This window comes from Hyperolius riggenbachi, chromosome 6, assembly GCF_040937935.1.
Source record: "Hyperolius riggenbachi isolate aHypRig1 chromosome 6, aHypRig1.pri, whole genome shotgun sequence".
In the NCBI taxonomy this organism is placed as follows: Eukaryota; Metazoa; Chordata; class Amphibia; order Anura; family Hyperoliidae; genus Hyperolius; species Hyperolius riggenbachi.
This window is the reverse complement of record NC_090651.1, coordinates 87,177,614-87,194,177: the sequence shown is the minus strand read 5'-3', so window position 1 is coordinate 87,194,177 and position 16,564 is coordinate 87,177,614. Positions and strand designations below refer to the sequence as shown.

The following is a 16,564-nucleotide window of genomic DNA, read 5'->3' as shown; positions in this document are numbered from 1 at the left end:
TTGAACCTTGCTGCCTGGACCGACCTCAAATTGTCTTTGACCTGATTGTTGACTTCATATTGTCTGGACTTTTACTGCCTCCTGTGTCTGCTAGTTTGGTTCTAGTAGTACTTCTGCCTTTTCGGCCTCAGTCCTTATACCTTGCACTCTGAGGCTACTTTCATAGTGGGACGTTGCGTTTTGATGCAATGCAAACTAACAACGCAACGCCCCCAAAAAGTCGCACCACAACTCTATGCCCCGTGATCGTCGCATACAGTAGGGCATACAGGCAATCAAAAGTATGCTTCCAGGTCATTACTGAGCATGTGCAAACAGACCAACGCAGTTAATAACGTGTATAATGCACAGCATGCAGCACTTTCTAATAATGCTACACGTTACACACAAACGCAACGTGTGCACTGTGAATGTTGCACAGACTTAGTATTGCTGTGCGTTACTGCACGTTAAAACATTTTCTAATGTGCGACTTTAACGTTGCACTGGGAAAGCGGCCTAAGTCCTGAGGGTAACCGCAGTCGGGTAGACATATTTCTGTCTCCCATTCACGCGGGGGCTTGTCTATAGGTGAAGAGCGTGAAATTAAATTGGGGTATAAAGACTGAAGGAAGGCAGGTGATCTGCTAGGCCTTACAAAGGGAAGCTTGGATGAATGATAAAATAAAATGAATGCAGTAGAATCTCGTTATAGTAAACACTGATATAGTAAACTCCGTCCTCAGGTCCCAGCAAATGTGTCTGTATAAATAAACAATGCATGACCAATTCTGATATAGTAAACTACTTTCCCTAGTCCTTCAAGTTTACTATAAAAGGATTCTACTGTAATAATGTGTAATAGTTAGCTGCCGCCCTGGCTCACCTGCTGCCCTAGCCTGGACCTATTTGGCCTATGCAGAAATCTAGACCCATCTAAAGTCAGCTTTATTTTTGTTTTTATTATAATCTCTTTTTCGTGTAATATCAAACACCCATAGAAGTCTTCAGCAGTCTTGAACAGAGTAGATTGGATGAGCAGGGTTTGGGGATATCACAAATAAAATATACCGATAACATCCGACTTACCTTGCACAGTAAGAGCATCTTTATCCCATGGCCAGGTGGCTGTACCAGCTAACTCCTCCCCCGCGGAACCAGCAAAAAAAATGTTCAGGAACATGGTGTTGTTCAACTGCAAGGCATCCCTCAGTTCTTTCACACTCATATAAGCCCTATTAGGGGGACAGAAAGGAGACACAATAAATAGTTGCAGCATAGGACGTACTTCAACATCTTTGCAGAATATTTATTTTATGCAATTAAACATTTTGCTCATGAGCACAAAGAAATTGACGTTCTCCGTCTGTATCTATTGATCATGATAACAATGTCAAGTGGAAAAACAGTCAATATGCTGTCATGCAACAGTAATAAATATGTCTAAAAAGGGCTGTCAGGAAGCCAAAAAGAACCAATGCTATTAACTTTGAATATGCCACAGAGGTAACAAGAGGCCAGTTCTATAAACAGAGATGATTCCACAATGCAAATTCTGTTCCAGATGTTACTTGTGCAGATTCAAATTGTCACCTTAAAGAGAATCTGTACTCTGAAATTCTTACAATAAAAAGCATACCATTCTATTCATTATGTGCTCCTGGTCCCCTCTGTGCTGTTTCTGCCATTCTCTGCTGCAAACCTGGCTTGTAATTGCCAGTTTTAGGCAGTGTTTACAAACAAACTAACCAGCTTCTAATAGGCTCAGCTAAGCAGAGTGTGTTAGTCACACAGAGCCTGCAGGGGGTGTGTACAGCTTCTAGCTAATCACAAGCAGCCCTGCACATTCCAGTCTGACTGCCTCAGCCTGACTGTGCCGACTATAGAGAGAAGATTAGATCATATAACAGAGATAACACAGCTACTGTGCAATTAGGAAAAGCTGCAGTAAGCCAGACCACATTAGAAAAGGCATAGGAACTTATAGCATAGAAGAAATAAAGATAAACAATTTGTTACAGAGTCTCTTTAAAGCAGACCTGAGTTCAGAACTGCTAATCTGCTCTATAAATTACACAACAGCAAATTAACATTTAAAGAAACACATTTCTTTACAGCTGATACAAATCCTGCAATACATCTGCAGTTTTTCTACTTCCTGCTTTTCTGGAAGCAGACATATTGTTAACATCCTGTGTTTACCAATTAAAACGGATCCGAGATGAAAAACTAACTATAACAAGTAACTTGTCTAATATACCAACAATCACATTCAGCGCTCACAGCTATTGGTATGCTGTTTTAAATGCAATTCAGATAGCTAAATTAAAAGTCCTCTTTAGCTAGGCCCTGTCAGCATTGAATGCTAACAGAAGCAAGTTCACAACTTTCTACATCCAAGTTCATTAGTACAAATCGGGGTGCTGCAGGATTTGCCAGATAGGTCAGGCCAGAAATCCAAAGGAACATCCAAAGGAACAAGTAATCTCTGCGTTCTCCCTTCTTCTATATTAAATAAAGCAGTAAGAAATCCCCTTGCGGGTACAGACTCACCAGATCCAAATGGTCAGATTGACCAAGTCTCGCATTCGGGGGTCTGATGTGATGTCTCCTGCTTCTTCCATCTGTTATATGCTCCAGGCAGTCCATTGAGGGGGAGAAAAAGCAAAAAAGAGGACCCGCCTCTAATAGTGCATTACTCCTTTTATTTAAAATTGTTTAAAAACAAGATAGCAGCAATTGGAATAAGCGGCATCTATATACAGGCATAAGCTGGTAAGGGGACTTAGCTCCTGGGTGGCTGCCTCACTCACCGCCGCTGCCTCTTAGTATGCCACAGCTGCATGAAAAAACCCACGCTAGGGATCACATCCAGTGACGCCGCTCAGCTCCACATCCCGTGATGCCGACCTACGCGTTTCGCTGGTAATAGCTCATCAGGCGCCCCTGATGAGCTGTTACTAGCGAAACGCATAGGGAAGAGCTTGGGAGTGATGCAGGCGCGTGGACACGTAAGGTGTGACTCGTACGCAACCACACTGGAGCTGAGCGGCGTCACTGGATGTGAGCCGCAGCGCGGGTTTTTTCATGCAGCTGCGGCGTACTAAGAGGCAGCGGCGGTGAGTGAGGCAGCCACCCGGAAGTCCCCTTACCAGCTTATGCCTGTATATAGATGCTGCTTATTCCGATTGCTGCTGTTTTGTTTTTAAACAATTTTAAATAAAAGGAGTAATGCACTATTAGAGGGGGGTCCTCTTTTTTGCATTTCCTCCCCCTCACTGGACTGCCTGGAGCATATAACAGACGGAAGAAGCAGGAGACATCACATAAGAGCGAGAGAGGCGACGGGGGGGAGAGGGGGGCACCCCCCCGAATGCGAGACTTGGTCAATCTGACCGTTTGGATCTGGTGAGTCTGTACCCGCAAGGGGATTTCTTACTGCTTTATATTATATAAGAAGAGAGAGCGCAGAGATAACTTGTATATATAGCTTATCTAAAGTTTAAATAGTTTACATAGCAAATCTAGCTGCAAACTGCTTCAACAGTTTATGATTATTTATTCCTGTGATACAATGAGAGCGGCCATGTTCTGTTTGTCACATTACACACAGGCAAGCTGATCTGTATCTCCAGCCCTCAGCCTGTGAAAACTTCACTCCCCTCTCCTCCTGCCTCCTCCCCTCTGCCTCTGAAATATCTGGCTAGTGACCTCCTCCTGCCCAGACTGAGCTCCCATAAGCCCTTGCTACTAAGGCTGAGAGTGCCAAGGCACTCTGGGGAAGTTGTGGGCGAGGCTTGTTTAGTTTATAGGGAATTCGTGTATTATAACAAAAAAAATGTATTTGGCTTGAGGAATTTCCTATAAACTATATAAAAGGAACACAATTATGCAATGAGTAAACGTTTATCTTGGATCCACTTTAACTCTCTGCCATGGCAGGCTAGCTGACTCATCTGAGATCAAATAACTTGTGATTAGTCACAGATGAGGGGGAATTAGACAGGCTAAACTCTCTAAATACATACAGGGTGCATGTCTATATTTTTTCCTTTTGTGCTGTGCAAGGGTTCGGGTCCACTGTAACCACTTAACGACTGGCTAACGCCGATAGGCATCGGCGGGTTGTTAGTGGTTTAGCATGGAAGCGGCCTTTCCATGCCAGTTCACGGAGGGTGCCTCCGTGAACAGCCGGCGAGCCGCCGATCGCGGCTCGCAAGCTAAATGTAAACACACGGGGAAGAATTCCCCGCTGTTCACATCATAAAGGAGATCGGCGATCCCCGGCCTCTGATTGGCCGGGGATCGCCGGCATCTGATAGGCTGAAGCCTATCCTAGACGGCGCAGGACGGATATCCGTGCTGCGCAGCCCATAGCCTGCGGGAGAAGCAGGTAAGGGCAGAGAGGGCGGAAATAGCTGCGGAGGGGGGCTTTGAGGAGCCCCCCCCTCGCTACGCAGAAATAGCCGGCGGCGATCAGACCCCCCCCCCCAGCAGGACATACCCCTAGTGGGGAAAAAAGTGGGGAAGTCTGGTCGCCCTGGCTAAATCCTGATCGGTGCTGCGGGCTGGAGAGCCCACGCAGCACCGATCACACCAAAATCCCCTGGTCCTTAAGTGGTTAAAGGGACACATGACATGGGACCGGATGAGATATATGTTTATGTACAGTGCCAAGCACACAAATAAATCTTCTGTGATGCTTTTCATCTTTCTCTGCCTGAAAGAAATATTCAGTTATTCTCCAGTCTGCATCCAGTCAGACAATAGTGTCCCTTATTGATAAGGAACTACAGCTATAAAATATTTTGCTCTCAGAGTCCCAATTGTCTACCAGGAGAGGATAGATAAAAAAGGTCAATAGTTCATACATTTGAGCAAACTGAGACACAGGGGCAGACTGTATAATTGAGCTGAGACAAAACAATAAAGCTGATGTTTTTTTTAAAGTTTTTAAAGGTAACAAAACTGTGGGCTATCAAAAAGAGATTTTTAAAAGTAGGCGGATAGATACAAATGTTTATCTTATCACTTTATAACTTAAATTTCACTTTAATTTGCTCAGATTGTAACCATTTATGGAGTTTTCTGTGTACTGATTAAAATTGCGCAAAACCCTAAGGATTGCTAAACCAAGGCCTGGGGCGCACGTCAAGTGTACCGTTACCAGTGCAGGTTGCTATGGTAACACGTGGTGTAACACGGTGCTAAAAGTTAACAGCGAGTGCTCCCCCTGATCTGGTAACCTTAAAACTGCTGTACGCTCCCTGTGCATGCCAACGTTACTGGACTTTACACCATTAGGTCGCTAGTATCTTACAAGGTGCACTACACCTCCATGTTTTACCTGTTTTGATCCTGCTTGTCTATTGTCTGTGGCTGTAAAACATTAATTTGTTTCAGAGCTACAGAAGATATGTTGGCACTTTATAAATGATAATGGTGCACAAGCCAGCCTGGGGCCCCAGGAACTCTCACTGCCCGGGGCCCCAGAACCAGCATGCAACACCATATGTGAGCGCAGCCAAGCCCTGGATCTGCCACACCCAGGAGCTTGTCCCCAACTGCTCTGAGACTTACCAAACACACAGGAGATACTCACTTCCCAAACAGTTCTCTGCTGCTTATATAAAGCCTGCAGGCTGCTTGTAAGCCAATCAAGAAGTGCACACACACGTTACACCTAGTCTGCAGTAATTAATTTAAACAGAAGCTGAGCAAATTCAGCCAGTCGTTGGAGAGGGTTTCAGTTGCATATAGACAATGGCTATATGGCCAGCAGGGGGCACCAGCGTCTGGCTGAATAAGCAGCAGAGAACTGTTTGGGAAGTGAGTATCTCCTGTGTGTTTGGTAAGTCTCAGAGCAGTTGGGGACAAGCTCCTGGGTGTGGCAGATCCAGGGCTTGGCTGCGCTCACATATGGTGTTGCATGCTGGTTCTGGGGCCCCGGGCAGTGAGAGTTCCTGGGGCCCCAGGCTGGCTTGTGCACCATTATTGTTTTTAATTTTATTGTAGATTCCCATGCAGTTTAGTTAGGAGGGGGGCAGATGAGAGGGTATATCCTGCACACTGGTGCCCCCTGCTGGCCATATAGCCATTGTCTATATGCAACTGAAACCCTCTCCAACAACTGGCTGAATTTGCTCAGCTTCTGTTTAAATTAATTACTGCAGACTAGGTGTAACGTGTGTGTGCACTTCTTGATTGGCTTACAAGCAGCCTGCAGGCTTTATATAAGCAGCAGAGAACTGTTTGGGAAGTGCGTATCTCCTGTGTGTTTGGTAAGGCACTTTATAAATGAACAATAATAATACAAATTTAGCGGAAAAAAAGTATAGCTTTGACACTTTTAAAAACTCCAGTAGATACTTATCGCAGTGAGACAGAACTTATTAAAGTGGGCCAATGTAGAAGACCCGAAAGGAGACAAATGAGGAGGAAATGCAGGACACTGGGATTCAGTTCCAAATTAAGGATTTTTCTTCCAAAACATGGACAGCAGAAAACTATACAGAAGTAGCGGGTTTTTTTGGCAGACTGCTGCTTATTCTTCCCACTGAATAACACATTTCCACTGAGGCAGCTTTTTCAAAGTAGTGATGCCAAGAACTATGTTTACAGTAGGAGTGATCCAAGTCAGATTTCCTTCACAGGAATAGGTGAAACACTAAACATGGGTTTGGACCATCACAGAAGTTAAGGCTACCAGAGAATCTGCACAGATGGAATGGAAATGAATGACAATTCTGACGCAAAATTATTGGTCCGATATATCTGAACATTGATTTTAATCGGTCCACCATGCCAGAATGATTAGAATGAATCAAATGGGCTGATGCTATGCATTCCATTACCAGCTCAATCTGTTAATAGATTTTAATATTTTATTATTATTTATATAGCGCTGACATATATCGTAGTGCAGACTTTGCCAATGCTAAATGCTTTTCTGCAACCAAGGACAAAAAAGTTTGGCATCAGATCACATTGATTCCCATTGTTCCGTTTTGAGCTCTACAGGGGACATCGAACCGCCAAATGCAACCGCCCCTGAATGCTCCACTGGAATATTGATGGACCACAATGTTCGTGCAATCACCGGTAAAAGATGGTAAACACATTGAGATTAATGCTCCCAATGGGGGCATTGTCCATCGCAGTGGTAAACGCAGAAGCCCCTCTGAACCAGCCGTTAAAGACTCCTGGTTGGACTTGATGGGCAGAGGTCTTTTTGCAAACCAAACTATAGGTAAGAGTATTCATTTTTGTCACAGACTAATCCCTGCCAAAGTCAAATGTCCATCATAGTCTAGGGGGAAGCCAATTAACTTATCTGTAAGTTTTTGGGATGTGGGAGGAAACCCACTCAGACACGGGGAGAACATACAAACTCTGTGCAGACAGTGCCCTGGCAGGGGTTCTAGGGCCTAGCATTGCAAGGCCAGAGTGTTATCTATCATCCCACCAGGCTGCCCCCAGATCATTCAGATTCATCATTAATTTAGATCCTTCCAGATGTGGCCATGTGTGAAACATCAGCCTGTCCTTGGCAAGCCTTGAATTTAAAATTAGAGATAAGCTCACATTTCGCTCATAAATTTTTGCAGCGAAATTCCTAATGATGACATTATAAAGCAGCTACTGCAAAATTAATGTTGCATGTAATCAGAAGAGTAACTTTGCATTGACTCATAATTCACATAAGAGTTTTCATGCCCTTTGACTTCAATGCATTTGGTGAAAATGAATTTTCACATGTATGCCCATACATTTTCACACATATACTCATCTATGCAAATATGTCTTCAAAATACATTCGTGAATTTGGTGAACTTAATTTAGCGTAAAATTAAGATTACATGTGAAATCGTAATTACAATCAAGTTAGTAATTGCAAAAATTACACAAAAATTCAATTATCCATTACAATCAACACTATTCGGAATACATTTGTATTTGAAACAGACCTAATTTTGAACTATTTAACTCAAACTGGACGTACATACACATCCAGTTTGAGCCTTCCTAACTCAATCAGAACGTACAAGTGCATCCTGTCAGTCACAGCGGGACTTATACGGGGGAGATTGATGAATGGGAACATGTGCCTGGGAATGAATGAACATGACTACAATCAGCAAAGCTAAGTGTCAGCATTTTACAAAAAATAAATAGATAGTTACTTTAGGGACTCAGCTTTTTTAATATGTATGTCATGAGGGTATAGCACGGTTATTTTTGCAAATAAGAGCTTATAATTATTTATAAGGTACAGTCAGAAAGCAAAAAAGCATGTACTAGGAACATAATATAAATCTTGTGAAAGCCCCAGGACTAATGGGCAAACAAAATATGCCGGTTTTATCTATAGTAGCATTGTTTGTTGTAAAACCAAAGGGGATGGAAAAAGAGAAATAGCGTATTTTTTTCCTGGCTTTCTGTTACGATCTAAAACGTTACCTCTGTGGTGGAAAGCAGCGAAGCTGCTTTCACACCTGATGTCACCTCTCTGGCCAAGCCATCCCGGGTGTCGCTTCCCGACTCAGCTGGGACAGGGATCTCTGTTGCAGCAGCTTGGGTCCACACGCCTGCGCATGGAGCAAAAGGACTTTTACATGGAGCTAAAGGACCTTTATGGGCAGAGGAGACAGATCAGCTGACTTTGTGGTCAGCTGACTTCCACCTGTCAATCTTCTTTGCAGGTTGGTTCAGCCGCTCGGGCGGGGCTGCTTGAATCTGCTGTCAGTATTTAAACCTGGAGTTGTTACTCTGTCTTTGTCTGTCGTTGTGAACGCTTGTGTGTCAGCACTCAGACCATAGTCAGATCCCAAAGTGTGCTAGAACCGGCCGGAGCCGGGGTTCCACACTTAGCCAGATTCTGTTGATAGCTTAAAGTACTAATTGTATCTGTGTTCTAGCATAGTTTCCAAAGGTGTTGATGATCACGGAGCTCACACCTTAGCGTTAGGAATTGAACTGTATTATTTGTTATGACCTTCTGCCTGCCTGACTATTCCTCTGAACTCTGATTTTGTACCTTTGTCATTCTGATACTCTGTTGCCAAAACTCGACTAGTCTCTGGATTCTGCATCTGCCTCCTGTCTCTGTACTTTGTCTGTCCGTGTGTTTACGACCTGGCTTGTCTGACCTCGAGAACTATCTCTCCTGTTAGGAGATAGTTCGCAGATCTGTCAGTGACACTTTCCCCATTGGTGTCACTCACGTTCTGTCCTTCCCTCTCCCCGTCTGACTCATCCCCGTGGAGAGTCCAGACTACGGAAGGAACTTGTTGCTGAGCAGTATTCCTATCTGCTCTTGCTCCTGTCTTCCAGGGGCGGTCCCCAAAGTATTACTGTTCACACCTTAACACTTACACTCTCTCAGGCAACCATTAGAGCCGTGTTATGTGTATCTCTTAGACTGCAGTAAGGTCTGAATCACCTGCTCCACAGGTAACCATTAGAGCCGTGTTATTTGTATCTCTTAGACTGCAGTAAGGTCTGAATCACCTGCTCCACAGGTGACCATTAGAGCCGTGTTATTTGTATCTCTTAGACTGCAGTAAGGTCTGAATCACCTGCTCCACAGGTGACCATTAGAGCCGTGTTACTTGTATCTCTTAGACTGCAGTAAGGTCTGAATCACCTGCTCCACAGGTGACCATTAGAGCCGTGTTATTTGTATCTCTTAGACTGCAGTAAGGTCTGAATCACCTGCTCCACAGGTGACCATTAGAGCCGTGTTATTTGTATCTCTTGGACTGCAGTAAGGTCTGAATCACCTGCTCCACAGGTGACCATTAGAGCCGTGTTTTTGTATCTCTTAGACTGCAGTCAAGTCTGAATCACCTGCTCCACAGGTGACCGTTAGAACCGTATTTCTCTGTCTGTACCTTCCAGCCCCACTTGGGGGCCTTGTGTCTAGTCTGTTCTGTTGGTGTCCTGAGGGTTCCTTGCCAACTCCTGTGGCAAGGTCCTGTATAACCATTAGAGTTACGGTGGCATTAGACACACACTTACGCTCTGCTCTCGTTCTTGCTATACTGGTATTTTTGGTGATTCTGTGGATCACACATAATCGAGTATAGCGTCTGTATTCTTGGTGATTCCGCAGATCACCAATAATCAGTTATCTGAGTAGTGGCATTTATCGTCACACTTTCCCCTTTAAAATGCATAGAAAAAAAGTAATCACTGAAAACAAGTAATCACTGAAAACAAGTATCACCCCCAAAAAGCCTAATTCATGGCAAAAAAAAAGATAATTTAGGTGTGTACGGATAAAGTTGTTGGCAAATGAAAGGGAGGAGTGCTGAAATGTGAAAATTGCTTGCATCATTAAAGTAAAAACAACCCATGGGCTGAAGTGATTAAAGTATGAAAATCAATATCATGATATCAAGTTGACATTGTGGCTAGAGGGATTGCAGTCTCATAGCTTGGATCTATTGTATTGTAGGGCCACCTTCTCTATGTAAGCAAAAGGAGCTATTACATATTCAATTAGCAAGCAAATATAGTACCTGTGGTGTATTTAGTGGCCAGCACAGCTTCAGAACCCATACAGCTTCATCAATTGCTCATTGGTGTTAGCAACGCCCATTAATTCAAAAGGGAAATTGCAGGATTTGAGTTTAATAGCAGGAACACTGCACAGTCTGCAGCTCTGTCAGAGATAAGTGAATTCTGAGTGCACAAGGTAAGAGCTAACTATATGTTGTGTGCAGGACTAAGAGCAGGTAAACTCTGTAAATAACATTGTGCCACAATAAAACTTTCTCTCTCCGCTCAGCAGAAAGACATTTGATTTTGTTTTTTTGCATTTATTAGATTTACAAAAACACCTCTGCCTCAGCGTATTGTTCCTCTAGAGATCCTGATTGCTGGACAGAGAAGCTCATTTTAAAGGGGAACTACAGTTCAGTTTCTCCATGTGGAGAACATCAGACCACATTTCACTAAATATCTGTAAAGTTGCTGTGTGCAGAAAGCATACAGAAATATTACCGTTACTTACGCAGACTATGAAGCAAGTGTTCGCAATTAGCACAAACCAGGTTATCTAGGAAAGGGTTGCGTTGCTAGAGTAACATAATTTTAAGGTGCAATCCCTCAGGTGATAAACATATAAGGCTCTAATTTGCTGGTCATAATCATGTGCTGCTTCTCTTTTCTGTGTAGGCTAATGTAGAAAGTGATAGTGAATCAGAGCTTTAAAAATCTATCATCATATTATATACCTCCATATCATGTAGTAAGGACTGCAACTCTTGTGGCTTCTCAGCTGATGGATTTGGGTTTTAAACAGAGCCCTCCAGTGAACAAGGGGCAGGAGCATTCATAGGACCAATGGCATGATGACCCGGCGTGACACTAAAGTGGCACTGTAGAGCTCCCACAAACTGAGCCTGGAACTGCAATGTCTCAGCAGCCAGGTTGGTCTGAGGATCGGAGGAGTTCGGCAACAAATCGGACTCTCTGACAAACATAAGTCGGTAACAGACCAGGCTCTTGAAATCGGCAACAAATCAGGCTCTTGGACAGGCAGAAGTTGGAAACAGATCAGTCTCTGGGAAAGGCAACAAGGCAGGTTCTCAAGACAGGTAAAAGTCGGTAACAAATCGGGCAGTCATCATACACAGCACAGGTTAGCAATGGATGAGGTAGTCAGGCGGGTCAAGGTCAACATCCAAACACAAGAACAGGTAGAAGAGCATTCATCCACAACAAGCTGAAATACACGGGAGTGCCACTTCCCAGACTGAATAGGCCTTTTGACACGAATCGGGTAACACGTCACATGTAAGCATGTACACGCAAGTGAGCAAACACACAGGCAATGCTGAAAACAGACATCTTTTCACAAGTTCACACACCTTACAGCGCCAATGCTTACACTGGGCCAGGTAACACGTATGTATGCAAACTGCCAGACCCCAACACACAGGAACCAGACAAGATGGGCCAACATGCCCACCAACATCCATATGACCAGCCACTGTGCCGGGAGCCAGAGCAAAAGCATCGTTGAGCCTCCTGTTAGGGCTCCTCATTATTAGTGTTATCCTATATCAGTTTAATGTAAACTAAACATTGAAAATCCTCCACATGCAGGATTGTCATTGGCTAAACTCAAGACCAAAGGGAAGCCCAGGCAGGAGGCTCAAAGATGCCTTTGCTGGGGCTCCTCATACAGTGTAGTCAGAGAGCCGGTGCTGTGTCTGATTGTGGTATTCTAAAATGTACACTGCCCCACATGCGCAGTATGATCCTGCGCTGCAAGATTTGCTCTTCTTTTACTGGCAATATCTGCAGAGCAATGCCTCCTACACACCCCAAAATTTTGACGGTATGGAGGGGGGGGGGGGGGGTCCTGAACTACCTTTGTTTTAAATTACAGTTTCCCAGCCCCGCTGGTTCCCGAGATGGGTTTATTTACTCTGTCTCAGGAACCATTTGGTTTTGGGGGCTGCAGTTTGGCACAGAGGTAGTTCAAAATGTAGGGAGTGTAGGAGACGTGGCTATGGAGATATTTGGGATAATTTGTTTAAAGTTCGCACTGAGCATGCGTATTACTCAAAGTGGAAGGCAGCTCTAGAGTAGCATGATCAGCCACTGCATTGGCAAAAGGAGCAGTTTCTTCCATGAGGCAGCGGACAAGTGATGAGTGGTCCCGACAGCCATCGGCACACAACGGATGTAATGCCGGAGTGATACAAGTCCATAGTGAATTGCAATAGGCCCTTGGTGTCTGTACAATTTGAAAAGAGGAGATCTACAGTAAGTTATGTGGCTCGTAGAACAATGTCAATATACCATTCGATTGCTAAACTAGCATAAAGTTCACATCTCAAAACTGTGTAGCTGTGCCACATTGGAAGCCTGTAGGAGAGATCAGTGGCCGCAACAAATGTCTCTTGCTAGTAATCTATAGTGAACTGTAGGGTTTCCTAATTTTCAACACAAGTTTGTGTCGCTCCCGGATGGCAATTGGCAGCTATAAATAGAATATTACAGGCAGTTGGCAGCACTTACTGCTTAAAGCAGAATATAACCCTGCATTTCAACTTTGCTCTAAAACATTATTTACAGTATATTATATGCAACCAGCATTTTTTTTACTAGACCAGCATTGGAAGGGTTACACAGGGCTTTAAAGTTCCTGGAGATTTCTGCAGACACATCCGAAGCTGACATAGATACATTTTGTTTACATAAATGTATCTAAGTGAGGCATGTGACTCACTCTCTCTGACTGAGAAAGAGCTGGAGGACAGCCAAAGAGTGTGTAACATTTCTCAATAGATACATTTAACTAAATAGAATGTAACAATCTGAACTTCTGCATATCGCTCCATGGAACTTTAAACCTCTGTGTTTAACCCTTCCAATGCTGGTCTAGTAAAAAAAATGCTTTTTGCATATAATATGCTGTAAATAATGTTTTAGAGCAAAGTTGAAATGCAGGGTTATATTCCGCTTTAAAGAGGAACTATAGCAAAAAAGGGGAAAAAATAAATCAATATATGCAAAAAGAGAAGTTAAAAAATAGAAAAGAGATCAAGAAATTATTGATATTCGCTATGTAATTTGTTCATATTGTTTGATCTACATTTAGCCTGCACGTGATCACCTTTACTACTGGCAGACAAGAAAAAAAAACAGACAGCTGTCATTATCTACAACTACACCTCCTAACAATGCAGTAGGCAAAAATGTTTATTTTATTTTTTTTATAGATATACTGTACAGTACATATAGACAGAGGTAAATACTGGTTGCTAGGCAGTTGGAAACAGGGCCGGGCCGAGGCATAGGCTGGAGAGGCTCCAGCCTCAGGGCGCAGTGTAAGAGGGGGCGCAGAATTCAATCAGCTGTCATTCCTAATTGTGTTTGAAGCAGAAAGAAATAAGAAAAGGGGATACATGGCAGTGACTGCAAGCCAGATAACTAGATATTAAGGTGTTGGGGAGGTTGTGAGCCCTGTGGCGCTTCTTAGTCTAATAGCAATCAGTGTGTGACGGCTGGGGTGGCAGGGATGGAGGGGCGCACTTTGGTGTCTCAGCCTTGGGTGCTGGAGGACCTTGTCCCGGCTCTGGTTGGAAACAGATGTTATTTGCCACAATGGAACAAGGCTCCCACAGTGTGATGTCAGGACCTAGGTGCTGACATCACACTGTGGGAGGAGTTTCACCACAATTACAGGCACACAGATCCCCCTGATGATCTATTCGAGAAAAGATAAAGATTTCTCATGAAAAAAAGGGGTGTGAGCTACTGATTGGGATGAAGTTCAATCCTTAGTTACAGTTCCTCTTTAAAAATTGTGGTTGCTAGGGAACTGCGCGGCATGTGGCAGGTTACATACAAGCTCAGATACTTCATTAAAATAATGTTGCAGCAAATAAAGGGTGCAACAAAACTGCTCTAGGTATGGACCCCTTGTGACACAGCTCTCATAAAATATGGCCATGGTGCTGAAAATCTGCAGCATATTTGTAGTATAAAATAATGACATGTTCTGTGTTCTACTGGCACTTGCTTAGCATTAAGGATTAGAGTACCTCATTCCTTTTATAGCCCAAGCTTTATGTTGTCTAACCCCAGTGCTGGCTAGCGTTGCTCATACAAGACTCCAGGAGGCCCACTGCGGAGTCTAATGTTACTGCAGCGGTATCAGAATTGGTCAGACTTTCATTATTCTCTTTCTATTACTACATTCTTTGGATGCTGTTTCTTCCTCCTTCTAGGGAATTATAAGAATGGGTGCTGGGACAGAGCCCAACCCCTAATCTCACCACAACCCCATGGAATCAACAGCAGACTTCCTGGAGCCAGCTTTGCCAACCTGGCACATGGAGCACCAAACGCATAGTTCTGAAATCGCAAGAATTCTTTCTACGTGCGCTGTAATATATATATAAGGAAAAAACAAATAAAGAGATCGCGTTTGCTCGACTCAAATGTCTGAATCTCCGTTTTCTGAAATCTGCTCAGCTACATCAGCATTATTAAGGGATGACTCCACTCAAAATTGATATTTCTGATTGTAGTAGATGCAGGATTGTTATGAAAACTTACAGGACACACCTGAGGTGAGAGGGATATGGAGGGTGCCATATATACAGTATGTATTTTATTTTAAACAATGCAAATTGTCATGTGATGCTGATCACGTTTCTGACTGAAGTCTGACTAGACTGGATTTGCCACATGGTTTTTTTAGATGTGTGATTCAGACACTACAGATGTATGAAAGATCAGCAGGATGCCAGGCAATTGGTATTGTAAAAGGGAATACATTTGACACCCTCCATATCTTTCTAACTTCAGGTGTCCTTTAAAGTGAACCCGAGGTGAGAGTGATATGGAGGCTGCCATATTTGTTGCCTGGCAGCCCTGCTGATCTATTTGGCTGCAGTAGTGTATGAATAACACCAGAAACAAGCATGCAGCTAATCTTGTCAGTTCTGAAAATAATGTCAGAAACACCTGATCTGCTGCATGCTTGTTCAGGGTCTATGGCTAAAAGTATTAGAGGCAGAAGATCAGCAGGATAGCCAGGCAACTGGTATTGCATAAAATGAAATAAATATGGCAGCCTCCATATACCGACAGGACAGACCCTTAAAGTGAACCCGAGATGAAAATAAACTGATGAACTTAACAATTGGATCGGTCCTCCTACTTCTAAAGGTGACTTATTTTTAGAATCCTGCAGTATTATTTTCTGTATAAACATTTACAAAGTGGATATAATGTTTTAGTGTCTCTGCTCAATTGCAGTGCTTCAAGAGTCCCAGAGCGAAAATACATGAACTATTTACCTTTTTATCTATCACTTGCAGGCACAAGCCCGATTATCTGCTTAGGAAAGTGTTTTATAGCTGTAATTTGTTATCACTGAGGGGAGCTGTAGTCTGAATGGGTCCCAACTGGCATAGCTGCATATTAACTCTTTACAGACAGGGAAAAAAGAAAAGGAACACAGTCATAGGTGTTCGTGTCACTGTGTATACACATGTCTATCTCATCACGTCACGTGTCATCTCGGGTACACTTTAACAATGCCCGAGCAAGACTGATCGGCGACCAATGTGCACACACAACGAGCGTCCGCTGAAAAGGTCGTTATCGGTCGTTGTGGTCGACAGTTAACGCATTTGTGTACGCTAACAACAGCCTAGAAATAATAGTTAAACGGAACCTGAGATGGGGGATTAGGAATAAAATATACATACCTGTGGCTTCCACCAGCCCCCTGATCGCTCCCACTGCATCCTCTTCTCCCTCTCCGTTCACCCGCAATTAGCCCCGGAAAGTCCTCCGGCCCAGAGCCAACTGTGCATGAGCGGCCCAGCCGCACTCGTGCTCCCATCATGTGCACATCACCTGGAGTGTCCTGCGCCTGCGCTAGTGATGTAAGCAAGACAGGGGAGCGTGCCTGGCCGGACAGCGCATGCGCTGACTGGCCCAGACTGACAGATTTTCCGGGGGCCGGTAGCGGGCGAACAGAGAGGGAGAAGAGGATGCCGTGGGAGTGATCAGGCCGGAGGGGCTAATGGAAGACCCAACTATGTATATT

General features: G+C 43.8%; 1 protein-coding gene across 9 annotated transcripts in view; it reads right to left on the bottom strand.

Annotated features, from left to right (window-relative positions):
- The window catches only part of PAPPA2 (pappalysin 2), a 478,727-nt gene that overhangs the window by 234,887 nt on the left and 227,276 nt on the right, over nucleotides 1–16,564 (bottom strand). For all 9 annotated transcript variants that reach the window (XM_068239634.1, XM_068239635.1, XM_068239629.1 and 6 more), the window contains one exon: nucleotides 1,069–1,214. In XM_068239634.1, the coding sequence (XP_068095735.1) occupies nucleotides 1,069–1,214 (146 nt within the window). The remainder of the gene's footprint in view (nucleotides 1–1,068; nucleotides 1,215–16,564) is intronic.